The following is a 17,151-nucleotide window of genomic DNA, read 5'->3' on the forward strand; positions in this document are numbered from 1 at the left end:
ATACAAGCGAGTTAGAAAGCATTGATTTGTGGTAATGGTGGAATCAGGGAATATCCATAATAAAGAATCAGGAGTGGAGCGAGAATGTTGCGTTTTTCTGTAGATGACCTTAGGAGATGATGCTCCATTATCAATTATGCAGTCATGAATGGTTTAGACATGTAAACATATTCCTTCTGGGAGCTGAAATGCAAACAGGATTGTTGCTGCCGAAGCGCCTGAAGATGTGCAAATACATAGTGTTCAATAAGCTGTCTTATTTTTTTTTTTTTTTTTATGTCTATGTTGGCATCATTAAAGGCACTGATTTCCATTTTATTTTGTATGATGAAAAAGTTGAGGGAAGCAGATGTCTCCAGATGTTTGCTTTGAGTGCAGTTGTTGACCCTCAGAGCCAGAGATGACATGCATGCCAAGACAGCTTTTATCCTCAACCCCCATATCAAAGCATCATAGAAAAACAGTTGCTAAAATGCTTAAAGTGTTTGTACTTCGTTGCTATGGTTGCTTGCTAGTTTAACTGAAACAATGACTCACAATTTAGTGTGTCTGTTCATGTCATTAGTACTAACTATATGCAATATTACTAGTGATGATTGCTTTACCAAACACCACAATTTTATTGAACTGAACTGAAATGAATATAAAATATATTTGCCACAACCATCTTTATGTTTATGTATTTTTATTGTTGTTATTATATTTTTACTGATCTTGACTGAACTGAAACAAAAAAAAGTATCTTTATTTATTTTATTTATTTCTGAATGTAACTGAAACAAATGTATGTTTATTTTCAGACGTCTTTATTGACAATATCTCTCTGGCACACCTTTAAACCTTCTTATTTTATTTTATTCGTACTGAACTGAATCAAATGCATGATTATTTCCATATCTTTTTTGTCAGTATCTCTGTAGAACACTTTTAAAGTTTAATTTAATTTTAAGGATTCTTACAGATGGAGCCAGAAAAAGAAAAGCAGGGTTAAGACTATTTCTAATACCTTCCTAGAATGTTTTCTGCTGCTTTCTTACAGTGTCTTTATTGTGTGTGTGATCTGTGCCTCGGGCAGTGTAGACAGAATAAGTCCCTGCATATGCGCCCTCTAGGTCCCAACTGCAAATACAGGATGCGGATTATCATGAATTGAGATTTTTGCATCCACCCGTCTATGAATGCAAATGTTGTGGTTTCTCAAATTGTCTTTAAGAAGAACAAAAAGATAGTGTTCAGATGTTTTATTTGTCTGTGCTGTGTTCCTAAGACTGAAAAGCGTTTCCAAGAAATGCAATTGTTGTTTGTCACCACTATAAACAAATCTTTGTCCAATCTTACAGATATTTTCTGCTCCTGAAAGCCATGTCCTCAGTAACCTGCATTCAATTCGTTTTCGGTTTCATTGATTTAAGGTGTATTCGTTCCAGGTGACCTTTGAGAAATGCGGCGGACAAAATATACACATGAAGACAGAGCCGGTGATGGAAAGAGACTGGAGATGGATACTGATTACATGTGTGTTCAGAAAGAAATATTCTCACCATCAAAATAGGATCGACCGGATGTGTCCTGGATATAGAGTTACTGTGAACCCCTTTCCATTCTTTCTTAGACTTAATGTCCAAAATAGAGTTAATGTTGAATGCTTTGTCGTTTCTAGGTACTCTTGAAATGTTTCTTTCTATTTTTCCACACTTTCTGCCTCTCTCTGAGAACAATACACTCTCCATATTGCTATTTTCATTGATTTGATTAATGGTTTAAAAAACAGGACTGCAAGGGACAGTCTTAAAACTTTCATGGAATAATGGTTGACTATTGAAATCTCTAGAAACAATGGAAACATATAGCACAGAGTTTAATTTAGAACGTGAGTATTGGACAGCTGGGTTTGGAAGAATATGGTGCAGACCTCTGTAAAATATTTACAGCGTAAAAAATATGCAGTCCTTATTGAAGTGATTTCTGTAGAATGAAATCTGACATCATTTGGCACTGATAAGGTGGTCTTGGTGGCATGTCTGTTTCTCATTGGGTTCCAGATTTTCCCAGCATTATGTTATAAAATATATCGTAAATGTCCATTTGACAGTCAGATGGTCTAGTAAATAGTCAGTGCAAACAAACCAGTTTGACTTTTCACATGCACAATCCGACATGTACTTGAAATATGTAGGCATTTATCCATAATTCACATATGGCAATGGAGAGGACAGTTAATCTGGTTTGTATTTTCACCTGATGGACAGCAGAAAGACATCAGTGTGGTCAAGCAGCGCTGAGGGAAGCAGATACTAATCCATGAGCTTTAGAGAAACCCAGAGTCAGGACTGAAGTGGGACACGGGAGGGAGGCAGGAAAGCCTCACAGTTTTCCTAACACGAAGCAGATCTTAAATCGTTGGGCCCTAATGGAGTCCATCTTTTATTCTGTGACGCTTGTGAGAGGCCTCCTGCCGTCTCTGAGGGCCGTCGCCGGTCCCCGCCTCTTACCGCAGACCCTCACGGGCTCTCTGCAGATGTTTGTTTGATCTGGCCTTTAGAGAGCTGGAAAGTCCAAGTTATTTTTGGACCCACAGTCGCCATTTAATTAAGGCGATTAAGGGATACCGCCAAAGACGAGGAAGATGGTGATTTACGCCTCGGATGGTGTGAGCGATGCGATGTTGACAGAGAACCGTCGTCCTGAGTAAACACATCTCAGGGTAATTGAGAGTGTGATGAAAGTGTGGACGGCTTTCTGTTTATTAGGAGCCAATCTCATGTAATTGAAACGGAGAGCGTGGGGAGCCTTGAAATAGTCAAGGTTATGCTTTCATAATATAATTATACAGTCAACTCCCATGTGCTTGATTTCATCAGCTCTGCGTATTATTTAATTTATACACGTAAAAAAGGGTATATTTATTTTGTGGTTTAATATCTCAATGTCAGGCTGTGATGGACACTTTGATCAATCAGGAGAGAGTAATTAACTAGAACTATGAATGTAGTCCTGATTATCCTGTGGTGGAAAACTGCCATGTGATGTGAATGATATTTCAGAGTTATTAGAAAGTGAGATGTTGATAAGCCACAGCTGCGATGTTGATTTATTAATCCACATGGGCCGTGACAGCATGAATGAAAGCACCATGAATTTTAAGCCTGTAAGTGTGTTGAATCCATTTAGCTAAACTAAAGAGCTGTTTGGTTTTTGATATATTTACATTTATTAATTTAGCTGATGCTGTTATCCAAAACGACTTACAGATGAAAAAATAAAAAATAATATACAGTAAATATATACAGTATATATATATACACACACACACATACTGTATACTGTGTGTGTGTGTGTGTTTGTGTGTGTGTGTGTGTGTGTGTGTATATATATATATATATATATATATATATATATATATATATATATATATATACACACCTCACTTTCACACATTTTTGGATCTGTAAAAATGATAAATTATGCCTATATAATCATGTATGTATTTATTTGAAAGCTGAATTTCATTTATTATATATATTATTTATTTTTATCTAATTCAAAATATAAGAAAAACAAACAAACAATAAACTGACTGTACGAAGATATGAATTGTCCTGAGTAGGGTTTCTTTAAAAAAAATAATGAGTTGCTGATTGTTATTATTCTGCCTAGTGTATTGCTACTTGCCAAATAAATTAATAATTTGTTTAAATTTCTCATTTATTTAAATACAGTTGTCGTTATACATTTTTTACCAATATAATACACATACATGAACTTTTCTATCTTGCACTTTTGACATAATAAATTATAGCTGTAAGAGAAACATATTTATGTTTCTTTGTTGTTGTTGTTGTTTTAGCCTTTACAGCAGTCATTTTAATTTGAAAAAAAAAACATGTCCAACCCATTTCAAAGACCCAGAGGGACCCAGAGCATTTTTATAAATTTAGGATGCACGGATCTTCGTGAGTGTGTTTTAATTACGCACAAATCACTGGGATGTGAAAGGTGGAGAAGGGATGCAGGAGTACCGGTGGCTGGTAAGATGTTGCCATGACAACTGTATCCACATAACCTCCCGGTTAAAGCAAGTTCTCCAGGGATTAGAAAAGCAAAGCAAACAGTCAATCTGTATTATCTTTATAGTTTAGAAGCGGATCGCTGCATTACACAAACTCATTTTCTCCAGAATTATAGATCCGTTTCACTTACTAAACATCAATTTATTTAAAAACCTTTAAAAGATCATTTTTTCTCTTAAATCTGTGCTCCTTCACTTTAATTACGCTGAATTTGTGAAAGCAAATAAATCTGTCAATAAGACATATGAAGCATATGGAAAACAGGCCAGTTATGTGGGTTGTTTGACATTTGGAAGACAGCAAATGCATCCGAAGTTGCAGGATATGAGCTATGATTCTTTTCTTTATGAACTATTGGCTGCATCGTTTAGTTTATATTTGACATTTTAAGTCTGTTGTCGTCCGTACTCAAAGAGCTCTCAGGCCTGGGTGGAAATGCTGTTTATCTCATAAAGAGTTTCTTTCAGATGTTTCATACAAAGCGTCACATCTCGAGTCTGAGACGTGGCACCAGATCAGAGAACTGAACTGTAACGGCATCATAGAACCACAAATGGAGAACATTAGTTGAGCACACTCAACCCTCCACAAGAATACAGCAAGCCTGTAAGTATATACAGTACTTGAAGCATCAACCTCCAGTCTGCGTTCACAATAGTAGGTTATTTTATTTTTGTTGTGAAAATTGATTGATCATCATCATATTACAATATGATATCTTTATGCATCAGAATATTTTATCTTAGACGTGAAAATTGAGATGAAACTTGTTGGCATGGCAATGGTATCTGGATGTCTTTTTAGTTAAAAGCATCTATTCTCATGTATCTATGTATTACGCTTAAAAAATTAGGTTTGGTAAGATTTTTAAATTCAATCATTTACAATTATTACAATTTAAAATAACAGTTTTCTATTTGAATATACAGTATTGTTCAAAATAATAGCAGTACAATGTGACTAACCAGAATAATCTAACTTGTTTGCCACGTAGCAATAAAAAAATATACGAAAAACCTTGATTATTCTGGTTAGTCACATTGTACTGCTATTATTTTGAACAATACTGTATTGTAAAATGTAATTTATTCCTGCAATGCAAAGCTGCATTTTCAGCATCATTACTCCAGTCTTCAGTGTCACATGATCCTTCAGAAAATCATTCTAATATGTAATTTGATGCTCAAGAAACATTTCTTATTATCAGTGTTGAAAATGCTGCTTAATATTTTTGTGGAAGCCATATAAATTTTTTTTTTTTTTTTTTTGTATTTTACAATTTTATAGCATTTTTTTTAAATAGATCACTTATAATTTTTGATCAATTTAATTCATTCTTGCTGATTAAAATTATTAATTTCTTTAAAAAGAAAAAGAAAAAAACTTGAACCATCTGCTGAACCAAAACTTCAAAAAGGTATGGTATAAGCCCTGCCTTAAGCCATTTGACTTCTTCGTCTCTCCAATTTGATTGTACTTTGTCTAAAGAAATGTTTTTTTCTTTCTGCATGTAAATCTTTCATCATGTTTTAGAATAAAAATATTTTCTGAAGTATTCCACCTCATCTTTGGCATGCTGCCGATTGCCACAGACAATAATTTTGTCCTTGACCCTCAGTTTGAATAAACGAAAATTGCATGTTTTTAACAAAGACATGTGGAATTGATTTAATAAGATTTTCTTCTAACCCTCAAATACTGTGTTTTTATCCTTTTTAGCATCAGGGAAGCTCAAGGATTCATTGAACAAAGATTTGGCCTTCTCAGTGGTATTGATGAGTGCATGTGAAGTTTCACAGCGTGCGGTGAACGGACAAGCTCTTCCTTTCAAATGACAATCACAGACTAAACATTGACACCTGCATGAACCGCGCAGCGTCCGTTTGACATCGACGCTTCATCAGGCCAAGTTTTGTTTCCCCCACTGCAGGAATATTAAAACAAACACCTAGAACAAGTTATTTTTGGCTGGTTGCTGGAATCTTTCGGTGTAAATTCAAATGAATAACATCTATATGACTGATGTGTTGTATAAAAGCGCTCTGTGTCCAGTATGATATGATATAGGTGATGGGTGACGATTGCTATCATGCTCATAAATCCTCGTGGAACATTTGCCCAATTTGTATTAATTTATTCCCCATGTTCCTGCCAGTCCTACATAATGGGGTGCTGTTATCATTTAATGGACCTTAGAAAATTCATAAGGTAATTACTGTGATTGATTGGATTAGGTTAAATCATGAATGTGACTTTGTACTAGCAAAGGCTAGTCTAAGGGAAAGTGTCTGGCTTTTTTGGGAGGGGTCAGATTTATGGGAAATCATTTACATAAATTAATCAAGGGTTGGCAACAAAAACAGTTCGTTCGTTTTTTTTTTTGTTTTTTTTAATAGAGACAAATGCACACTTCTCACTTCGTTTTGCATCATATTTTAGCTTTTAAGGGAAAAATTGCAATGAAAGGAAGGATTTTTCCTTTTTGTCTGAGAGATTTGATTCTGGTGGCACAAAGACCACAGCCTTTTATCCAATTACAGTGCATGTTTATCCCGGGTCATTTCCTGTCCCGCAGTCATAGCCTGAGGTAGTGGCTTGCGATCATGACTTTGTCGAATTATTGAGTTTTTTGTCCTCAAGCCACTCTTTCTTTGCACATCAGTGACTGTGTGTGTACATCTGTGTGCTTGTGTAACCATTCGGCCTAGGCTAATGTTTCAGAGGGTCACCAGCTGTGTTTCAAACATCTGTTCCTCATAGAAGCAGCCATGGATCCCATTTCCTCAATCCCTGTCGTGTTTATAAAGAGAGATTAAGCTTTGTGCCGTCTACTGAGGGTCTCCTCCTCTCTTTGACTCATCTTCATTGCCCATTGGCTGATGTTGATGGACAAGGGTTTGAGAGGTGAAGTGTTTTTCATTAGTCATGCAACTGTAAACCCCCTTCCGTGGAATTAGTCTATCCCCCAGAGTTGTGACCGCAACTAATTTATTCTGGTAAATATAGACAATGTCTCTTCCTGTAATTGGAATTTAGATACGAGGATCCATCAGTTGTACAAATGGTGGAAATTGTATTGCTTTTTTTATTGGTAAAGGTCTAAATTTAGCTTAAAACTTGCCAGAACTATTACAGTCTTTAAATGTAAATTCTAGACTCATTTCAAACAAATCTGTCTGTTTTGAGTTCTCCACAAGTCTGACTAAAGAACTAGTTGAGAAATGTGACATCAACCTCTAATAGAAGCAGCCGTGGAGTCTCCTACCAGAAATCATGTTTAAACATATGTTTTACACATCTGTGTTTTAGAAAACCTCTAGATCATTCTTTATTTGATTCAATGTATATTCTCCTACATCCTGGTGAAATGTCAGTCTTTTACTTGTATGCATCTAGAAAATATAGTTTTGTGTATATAAAGTAAACTATCAAATCAATAAAAAAAAATTGGGTAATTAATGGATACATAAATATCAATTAGAAATATATATTTTATTAGCAATAGTCCAGGAAGTGAACTATTGTAGGGTTTTGTGACAACAGTAGAGGGCAGTCTTCCATCTGTGTGCCTTTAAATACATCATCTTAATTATCATCTAATTTAATAATGTATGCCATTGTCTGTATTGCAAGTTATTAAACATTTTATTAGGTTATGATATCTGCCTTATGCACTGTGTCCTTGAATACTTGTATAATTTCCTGTTGTTTAAGACATGATACCAACCAAAGTAAAACCATATTTTTTTTAAACTACCACCATGATATACATTAGTATACCGTGTAAATATCATAATTTATATGAATATGGTAATCATAAAGCACCTGATATCGTCAGCTTACTACTGTACCACCATTATACATTTTGATACACAGGTAAAAAATATATTACATTTATTTTCAGACAAAAATAAAAGTACTTACTTTAGCAATTTTAGGGTTATGGTGGTGTAAGCTTGCCTGAAAGTTAAACAATGGAAAGTTAATAAAACTTTATATGATTGTGAATGTAATTTTGTGCATGTGCATGTAATATAGATTATATAATGCCGGACTTAATGTTGTTTATGCATGGAAATAGACCCTTCCATACTAGGACAGAAGAGCAGGGATGAACACATGGGCGTTAGGACCCCGCCGGATCCTCAGCTGCAGGGTTTCCTCTGTGTGTGTGTGTGTGTGAGTGTGTGTGTGTGAGTGAGTGTAATTGAGCTCCTCACTGCAGAACACATTCAGATCCCAGTATCATCCGGTCGGCACACATCTCTCTGTCTGTGGATTTTGACTTTTTATACTGATCTTCAGCAAGGACAACAGGCGTTTAAATGCCACATATCTAAATTTTTGGATTCTTTTTTGGTTTTGATGATCACTTTTCAAACATGGAAATTATCTGACCATGCCAAGTGTTTTTCAGATGCACTTTGTTCATCAGAAGAATCCCCATAGCTTTATTGCCCCTGGATATATAAATGAATGAATTGTCAGAGATGCTGGTGTCCAGGGATTATTGCGCGCTCAAGATGCAGGATCGGAAGGAATGCGACGCGCGCTCTCGGGAGAAGGCGGACTGTGAAGTGGAGCGGGTTCGAACCCGGGAGCGTCTGGACGCGACTGTCGCGGGTCTGACCGAGCTGGAGTATTTGAGACAGAGACAGGAACTACTGGTCAGGAGTGTGTTGAACTGTCAGGAGATCGCGGGAGAGGACAAACCTTGCCTTCCCGTGGAGGACAGCTATCTGGACACTGAAGAGAAACTTCTGGAGGAGAATATTTTATTGCTTAGAAAACAATTGGTGAGTAACAGAATTTTTTTTTTTTTATATATTTAATATTCTTATTATTGTTATAGCAGTTTTATTTAGTGCACCTTTTCTCTTTGCCTGTATTAATGTAAAAAAAAAAAAAAAAAAAAAAAAAACTTTATTTATTTTTTTATTTTAGTATCGGTAATTAAATATATTTTACGCAAATACTATGGCAGTACCATAGTACAGTGACAATATCTGATGATAGTACTATGTATTGTGCTTGAATGTTACTCCAAGGTACTTAGAAATTTTGAAATCCAATTTGTAAGTGAAGATAATCCCAAAGTACTATGGTATGTATGAAAGAGGCATAGTATAACCATGGTACTGCCACTGTACATCTTTGCTGCAAGGGGGGTGGGGGGCGGGGTTCTCATAACTTAACTGAGAGTGATTTTGAATGCAGTTTTAATAAAACCATTTTATACTTTGACTTTTTAGAATTTTTAGAGAATTAAAAAAATATATCAAATTAAAATCTAAAATCAGATTAAAACTTCCTGGAACATCCTTGAGTTTATAATGCAAGTCTAGGAGGGGGTCCGACCAGCCTGAATGAGATTAGTTGATGGGTTTCATTGGAAATGAACTTTTTACAAGCCCAGCTCAAGCCCCCTGCTGTCTTTAGAGGATGACCAAGATTAAATTTAACAGTTGGGCCAAAGACACCTGGTTCCACTTGAGGTATTTGCAAACATCTCCATTATTGTAACCCTATGGGTCCATCCTTTGTCGTCATTGTATTGTATACAGAAAAGAATTACAAGGTTTGGATTTGTTTTTTTGGCTTTGCTAAAGCCTCAGACATGTACACAAGTGGCTTGAGTCTTCCCCGTAATTACACTTGTTTATCTTGAGGTCAGTTTGTTTGCTTGCCTCACACCCAGAACTACATTAAAGTTAATGGTAATTTGTAGAGCATAAAATGCCTAATGTCCTTATGATTTCCCAGTAACAAACAACCAATCCTCTGTGGTTTTTGACTAATGGCGCTTTTCCACTGCATGGTACGACTCGGCTTGGCACAGCTCGGCTCGCATTTCCACCGCAGTTTAGTACCGCTTTAGAGTGGGTGGGATTATTCACATGTCATTATAGTTGTGCCGCCTCTACTGTAGATACTCCTGAAAAACTTTTTTGTTCTATCAATGAGAGGAACGTCTGTACTTCCACAACGTTACAAAAGGTGCACTCATTCAAAACAGTTGCGTTTAATCCTTCGTTGGCTTTACTGATTTAAACCTAGCGGTTGTGTTGTGTCTTGAGTTTACATGTCATGTTTTGGTAAGGTACGGTTCACTTGAAACCTTTTAAGTTTTACTAAAAAAAAACAATGAGGTGGTACTAAAAAAGTGGCAGGTACCAGGTACTGTACCCAGTGGAAAAAAATCCCAAATGTGAACCGTGCCATACCATGCAGTTGAAAAGCGCCATAAGTTAAATTAACTGAGTATAAACCAGAATTGTAGACACTGTTGTCCCAAACCCAGGCCCAGGCCATCAACAGTGGTCTGAGGTTAATTTGATGCCATTTCAAAATAACAGTTGGTGTGCTCTGCAAATTGCACTTTGTGTAAAAATGGTTTGTACAGCCTAGCATGCTGAGAGCTCAGGGCCCATTAATCACTCGCAACCCGCCTGTCAGGACCAGGCTTTTTTACAGCCTCTGTCTGCAGCAAAGAAACGCCATTCCACTGCTCCATATAGCCTGGAATCTGCACTGCATTACTTCCCCTGTCAGCAAACAGCAGTTAAAATTTGCAGCAGATAACATGCCTCTGATTATAGGTCATTTGAAGTAATGTCCATCTGCTTTGAAGGGGCCACAGTTTTCTCAGTCTGCTATTTCACCACGCATAATTTGGAATGCAGCACATGATACAAGTGTTGTCAGATGCATCCAATTGCTCTCAAGCAGTGTGTCAAAATCGAATGGTTATTCCCATATGAGGTGTGACTCTCATTACATCTGTCTGATGAGTGCTGTAAACTACTAGACATTCATGAAACATTGTATTAACATCTTTTCAAATTGTATTATTTATTTATAGAACTGCCTTAGGAGGCGTGATGCAGGTTTGATCAACCAGCTCCAGGAATTAGACAGACAGATCAGTGACCTGCGGTTGGACACAGAGACTTTGCATGAACATGTGGAAACGGACAGCCGGCCAAGTTCAGGTTAGTATCTGTTGTGAAGCCATAACTCCTTGAGAGGAGACTGTTTGATCATCAAAATAATCTAAGCAAGCAACATAGGCAGAAAGCATTTCCAATTAAACTGAAAAACATTTTTAAGGATTTTTAATATTTTACAATCACCCGAGCGAGGTAATCAGACTTCCTGTTCAAATTTGATCACTTTGCATAAGACTACTTTATGTGCTTTTGGGCCTGTAGTAGCTTGTGTACCTGTAAGCCCTAATGTCTCTTGTAAACTGCTTAGATGTTTTGCTTAAGCACTTATTTGGTAATACGAACAATCTGCACCCTGTGCTAGAGGCCTGCTGCAGCTACATTTGTTTACATTCCAAATACGAGAGGTCATTTTAGTGCTGGTTCTGACTGCACTTTTGTTGGAGGAAGGTTATATAAAGTGGAGATTGATTACACATGTGTCTGCTCTTCTCTGAAAGTCTCGATTGTTGAAATGGCCTTATAACCACTTCTAATGTGAAGGAGTTCTTCAGTCCATGAGCTGGTATTATTTTCTTCACAGCCCAAAGGCGGACCTTTGTTTTAATTAGAACAGCTATTTTGGTGTTGTTTGTAGTAGTTGTAATGGTTTTATTCCTTACTTCACCATTTTAATGCTAATATCAGTTGTGATGTATAGAGATCTGGTTCCTAGCTCTATTTCCCCTTGCAAATGGATACCTTCCTGGTAGCTATGTTATTCAAATTTTAATTGGAAGTAGGTTCCAGAAGAGAGCTCAGTGGAAAAGCACAGTCTTTGCATTGTCACCTCATTCCTGAAGATGTCAAATGAATGTGTTAATCTCTCGCCCTCCCTCTCCCAGGCTTTTACGACCTAAGTGACGGTGCTTCAGGATCCCTCTCCAATTCCTCCAACTCTGTCTTTAGTGAGTGTTTGTCCAGTTGTCGTTCCACCACCTGCCTGTGCACCCCACTTGACACCTCGATCTGTGCCTCCGAGGGAAGGCTTAAGCCTGCAGGTGAGAGTCTTTTTGTGACGGTTTGAGGTTTCTGGGTCATTGAGACTGGTCTTACCTATCAGCACTGTTCCATGAAGTCTCAAAATGCTCTTCCCTTCTTTAGATTTGTTAACCAAACACAGAACTGTTTACTTAATGGTGATTTCTTCCTCTAGCTTAAAAGCTGGTATCACAAAGAAAGGCTGCTTTGTTCGTATGTTTCTATTTTTTTCAAATGACATCTGTTTTTGTGTTGCATTACCGTTAGCAGAAAGCATTCTATAATCACTTAAGCTTGACTGTGCAAATAGAGGTGAAACTAGAGAAGTTTGGTCCCAGACAGAGACAGAAACAGTTTCACAGCCCTGCTGATGGCTCTCCCAGCCACACCTATAAACTAGAAAAAGGCTCATTAGCACATGAGAACCAATCAACCACCCACCCAGCTAAACACTACAACTCTAGCAATCAGAAATAATCTGCTCTCACAGGCCATGGCATCATGCAATTAGCTGTTTTAGTAATTTGACGTTGCCTTTTCCTGTAGTATTAACTGTTGTGTCCTCTGGGATTTACAGATGAGCTGGGCATTTTTGCTGAGTGTGATTGCAATTCGGAAGACTCAAGTTCCGGAACAGTCCGCAGGTCTCTTTCTGCATCCTACTCCCCTTCCCCAGATGGCTCCTGTGATGGCCTGTCCAAGTTCCACTGTGACCTCATTGCCAAAAATGGTAATGATGTTTACCGGTACCCCAGCCCTCTCCATGCAGTGGCTGTCCAGAGCCCAGTCTTCTTTCAATGCATGACTAGTAAACTAAAGGACGATTGTAACCTCTCCAAGCCTGGTGAAGCATCAAGCGATGAACAGAAAGCTGAGCAGGTCGTGGGCACTCAGAATTCTTCCTGGCATGCCTCTCAAACACTCCCAAACAAAAAACTGGATAGTTATATATTTGCACTACTTCAGAGGAGGGCACAGCCCTTGAGGACCAACAAACCCAGGACAAGCATAAACACTGACCCCTCCAAGAGCATTTTAAGGCAGGCTAGTCTTTGCTCACGGGCCCCACCTGCTATCCAGACCCAACAATGGACCTCTGACCTCAAGCCTAACTGGCAGATGTGTTTACAAGATTCATCAGCAGCTAGCACTGAGCAAAGTACAGCTTCACTCCAAAGACAGTGGTCTGCTGAGTGCAAGGGAGATACCTTACAAAATGGAGCATACTTTTCTCCAAGTCAGCCACAGAACGGTTACACAACCACCAATGATAATAACAATAGTTGCCTCTTGAAGAAGAAAGTTTCTGGAGCCACTAAAGGCCAGCTGTTAAGTGTTGCATCGAAGGATTGCCAGGATTTAGGCAGTCCAAATGCAGTTTCCTCTCCCAAACTTGACAAGCATTCTTATTACACTGTGGAGGACAATATATCTGGACAGGCAATAAAAGCAAATCCTCTTAAGAGGAGTCCTAAGGCTCAGGCTCCAGCAAGTTGTGGTAAAGATGCCGAACAGCTGCCTCCAGAGTTGCTCAGCCTCGGTTCTTCTTCACAAAGTCAAGATGAAGGAGGTCAATTGGTCAGTGCCCAGTACATCCCTGCCCAGAAACAGAGTGTAAAGTTCCACAAGGATGGCACCAAGAACATCAAGATTGTCAAAGTGAAAAATTCCACCAGTTCAAAAAGTAGGTCTCATGTTTCTGAGCATGTTCAAGAAACTGACAAGCATCGGACCGGATCTAGGCGGTCTCGACAAGTTGATGACATCCACCACTTGCACAAATCTTCCAAGAAATTCTCCACAAAAGCCAAGAGAATCCCTGCCTCCATCCCTGAAGGACGAATCCTGGAGAAGCACACAAGTTCCACAGGGGGTCGATCTTCTGCCCAGAGACACCACGGACATCACCGGCATCATGAGGCAGTGTTGGCCAAACCCAAGTACAAGCGCAACGACTACCACCGGCGGCTGAGGGGTCTCCATGAGATCCCATATGAGGAGGCTTTCAGAAGGGCTCACCGCAGGCAGAAACAAGAAATGCTGGGCCACATGTCAGCCATGTACTTGCCGTCTAACGCACACTACACCAGTCCCTACGCCTACGTAGGCAGCGACTCTGAATATTCAGCAGAGTGCGCCTCTCTCTTCCATTCCACCATTCTGGACACAAGCGAGGATGAGCGCAGTAACTATACCACCAACTGTTTTGGTGACAGCGAGTCAAGTGCTAGCGAGGCAAACTATGTAGATGAGAGCAGCACTAGTAGTGACTCTGAGGGGAGTGCAGGGGTAAATTGGCCCCAATTCAATCAGGCCGGTAAAGGATCCCATGGAATGACATCAGCACAGGCAAAGGCATTTGTTAAAATCAAGGCTTCCCACAACTTGAAGAAGAAGATCTTACGTTTCCGATCAGGCTCATTAAAACTCATGACCACAGTGTAAGAGAATTGAGGAACACTGAGATCGGTTAGGATCCAGCTAATCAAATTGGCTTCTTTCCCTTAACACACAATCAAGTGCCTTGACAGAAATCAGCTGTAGGGCCTAAAACTGCCTGTCGGTCAACTGGGAGCTCAACTTCTGTCCAGCACAACGCTTTACCTGCACTTTTTACCCCCTTGATGTTATTGTCTGTTGCCATTTTGTTTTTGTTTTGTATTTATTATAAATTGACCTTTTGAAGTGGTGTTTACATAGCAAGTTCTATGTAAATGCATTTTTCACACAAGGTTTACCCTTTTAAAGATATTTATAACTTAATATATTCGGTAAGCCATATGTGGAAATGTAATAGAAAGTATGACTGAGCTAAAGCAGTGTATTACAGACGCAGTCTGTCTGAGAAATGTCCAGTGCTACCAAGACTAGTTCACCTGCTGATTGGTTAAGGGCTTTTGTTTAATGCACATTAAATATGCATGAGCAACAGCTTCACCATTTACCTTATTAGATGTAAATTACCCTTTTGTAAAAAACAAAAACAAATATGTAAATGTATGTTCATTGTCTTTTTATTCTTTATTAAAATCCCATTGTTAAAATCATTCAGTGGATTTCAGTGTATTTTTTATTTGATGGTAGTGGCTGGTTTTCTATGTACTTTGGAACACAAGAAACCATGTTAAATTAGTATCATATGCACTAAACAACCCTAAATTTGCACTTCTGTTTATTTTTATGGCCTAAGATTTGAATCTTCTGATGTCAAGGGCATGTTAAACCACCCCAAACCCCTTTCTAAAGCCAATAGTGGTTAAATTTGCCATCTACTTTTAGTCTCTGCGTGCCTTTAGCAAACAAACAATTTCTTCCTCCATGCCATCTGGGTAACATTGGTCATGAGCAGCAAACTCACGTCAGTGTCAGCAGTGCAGTAGGTCTCCTCTGGCACCGAAGAACATAATGAAAATCTGCGGATCAAATGTTGCATTTATTTTTTATTTAACTCTGCTGTGCATGGTCTGGAGAGAAATATAGATTAGACAAAATAGATAAAACATAGAACAGATATCAGAAAATTATAAACAAAGCTGAATATTAAGTGCAAGACATTAGTGAAAACAAGTAAACCTGTTGAACTCAAGACTGCTGTCCTTAAATGAGTATCTGACCTTTCATTTTTGGCCTGTGTCCATCACAGTCTCATTGGAGAGATTTCCCCTTCTGTTTCCAGAATCTAGCAGAGATGGCCTCCTGGAATAGGTCTGGCTTTTTAAAGCACAGTGCGTCTGTTTAGATTACTGCAGCTGTGTGAAAACCAGTCTGTGTTCTCCTCTTTCTGGCATTTAGAAGCACATGGCTTTTCCTGCCTGGTTACAAGATGTTTCTTTATCCATTCTGAGACCACAAAAAATCTCATAATCAGAGTCAGTAAAATGTGAGTTTATTTAGCACGCATGATAGCCATAGATATATCCATCAAGGACAAAAGTATTAGGAAATGTATTAAGATGGTCAGATTTCACGAACATCTTTGTGCATCCATATTGTTGTTACTTAATATTTTGAATTGCAGATAATTATTGACGTTAAAAATATTTTTTTAATGGAATTGAAGGTGATTGACACAAGCAAAAAAAAGTCTAATTTGCAGAACTTTCTCATAGCTCTATCTAAGAAGTTTCACAGGGAATTTACATGTCAGCGATTTTGAGATTGAGATTTTCCACTGTGTTTCTGTGAAAGTACAAAAACAAATGAAGACCAAGATATTTAGGTCTGCTGTGTACTATACTTGCATTTTGGAAGACACTTTTATCCAAAGCGACTTACAGTGCATTCAGACTATAATTTCTTTATTTTTTCTTTTTTTATCAGTATGTATTATTCATAATGAAGCCAATTAACCATGGTTACCTTGGTTTTTGGATTAATGTACCATGAATTTACATGGATTTTAGGGTCAATGTAGAATTATCATTTGCGGCAGTGCTTTTGTATGTTTGTTTTTTTGGACATAGTCTTTCAATACCATATTTTGGTTCTGTGCCATCTGACTCTGGTATCACTGTAGTGCTTTTCTGTGAAAGTTAAGGGATCAAACATGATTTTGTATATGATAGTGTTTGATACTATGTAATGAATTAACACTACAAAGAAGGCCAAATGAAGCTGAGATTTAGAAGTGACCTTGTTCCACACTATCGCTAGCTTACATTTGTGCAGAGGGCAGTTGTGGTGGCTCTGGCGCTCAAGGTCAGATGGGTCCAGTGAAGCAGACGGGTTGGGGCCTGAGACAGTGGGCTATGAGAAGCATGCAGTCAGTGTTGATTTGGCCTTGCTTCTGAGCTACTCTCCAGGGCCCAATGACGCTCTCAGGCCTGTCAGAGATCACGCACAGATCATCTTCTTTTGAATGCAGCTCATCCAGCGGGTCAGCGAGAGGCCACGTTGGTAAACTTAATACATGAACAACTGGTGGATAACCCAACAAAACAATCTCCCCACCAGAAACCAGGGTGCTCTCTTCTCGTACTCATTGTCAGGAGAAAATTTCTCAGAAGTATCTTGATTTCAGCCAGTGAAGGTGATCAGATGGCTTTAGGGCTTTTAGTGTTGTGGTCATATGCACTGCAGGCTGTCTGCTTCATGCAACCACTAAATATATCGTC

The 17,151-nt window shown here is 38.4% G+C and overlaps 1 protein-coding gene across 1 annotated transcript; it reads left to right on the forward strand.

Annotated features, from left to right (window-relative positions):
• The first annotated feature begins 8,307 nt into the window (after positions 1-8,307).
• LOC113060696 (dapper homolog 1-like) lies at positions 8,308-14,915 on the forward strand. The gene is made up of 4 exons (XM_026229817.1): positions 8,308-8,866; positions 10,933-11,062; positions 11,902-12,057; positions 12,615-14,915. The coding sequence occupies exons 1-4, from the start codon at positions 8,543-8,545 to the stop codon at positions 14,480-14,482; spliced, it is 2,478 nt and encodes an 825-aa protein (XP_026085602.1). The 5' UTR covers positions 8,308-8,542; the 3' UTR covers positions 14,483-14,915.
• Positions 14,916-17,151: the final 2,236 nt, after the last annotated feature.

Source organism: Carassius auratus, chromosome 42, assembly GCF_003368295.1.
Source record: "Carassius auratus strain Wakin chromosome 42, ASM336829v1, whole genome shotgun sequence".
NCBI lineage: Eukaryota > Metazoa > Chordata > Actinopteri > Cypriniformes > Cyprinidae > Carassius > Carassius auratus.

Bases quoted from the DNA above. Each gene is read 5' to 3' on its own strand.
- LOC113060696 (XM_026229817.1), top strand. From the start codon at position 8,543: ATGAATGAATTGTCAGAGATGCTGGTGTCCAGGGATTATTGCGCGCTC. The intron at 11,063-11,901 runs GTTAGTATCTGT...TCCCTCTCCCAG, and splicing joins GGACAGCCGGCCAAGTTCAG to GCTTTTACGACCTAAGTGAC. The intron at 12,058-12,614 runs GTGAGAGTCTTT...TGGGATTTACAG, and splicing joins GGGAAGGCTTAAGCCTGCAG to ATGAGCTGGGCATTTTTGCT.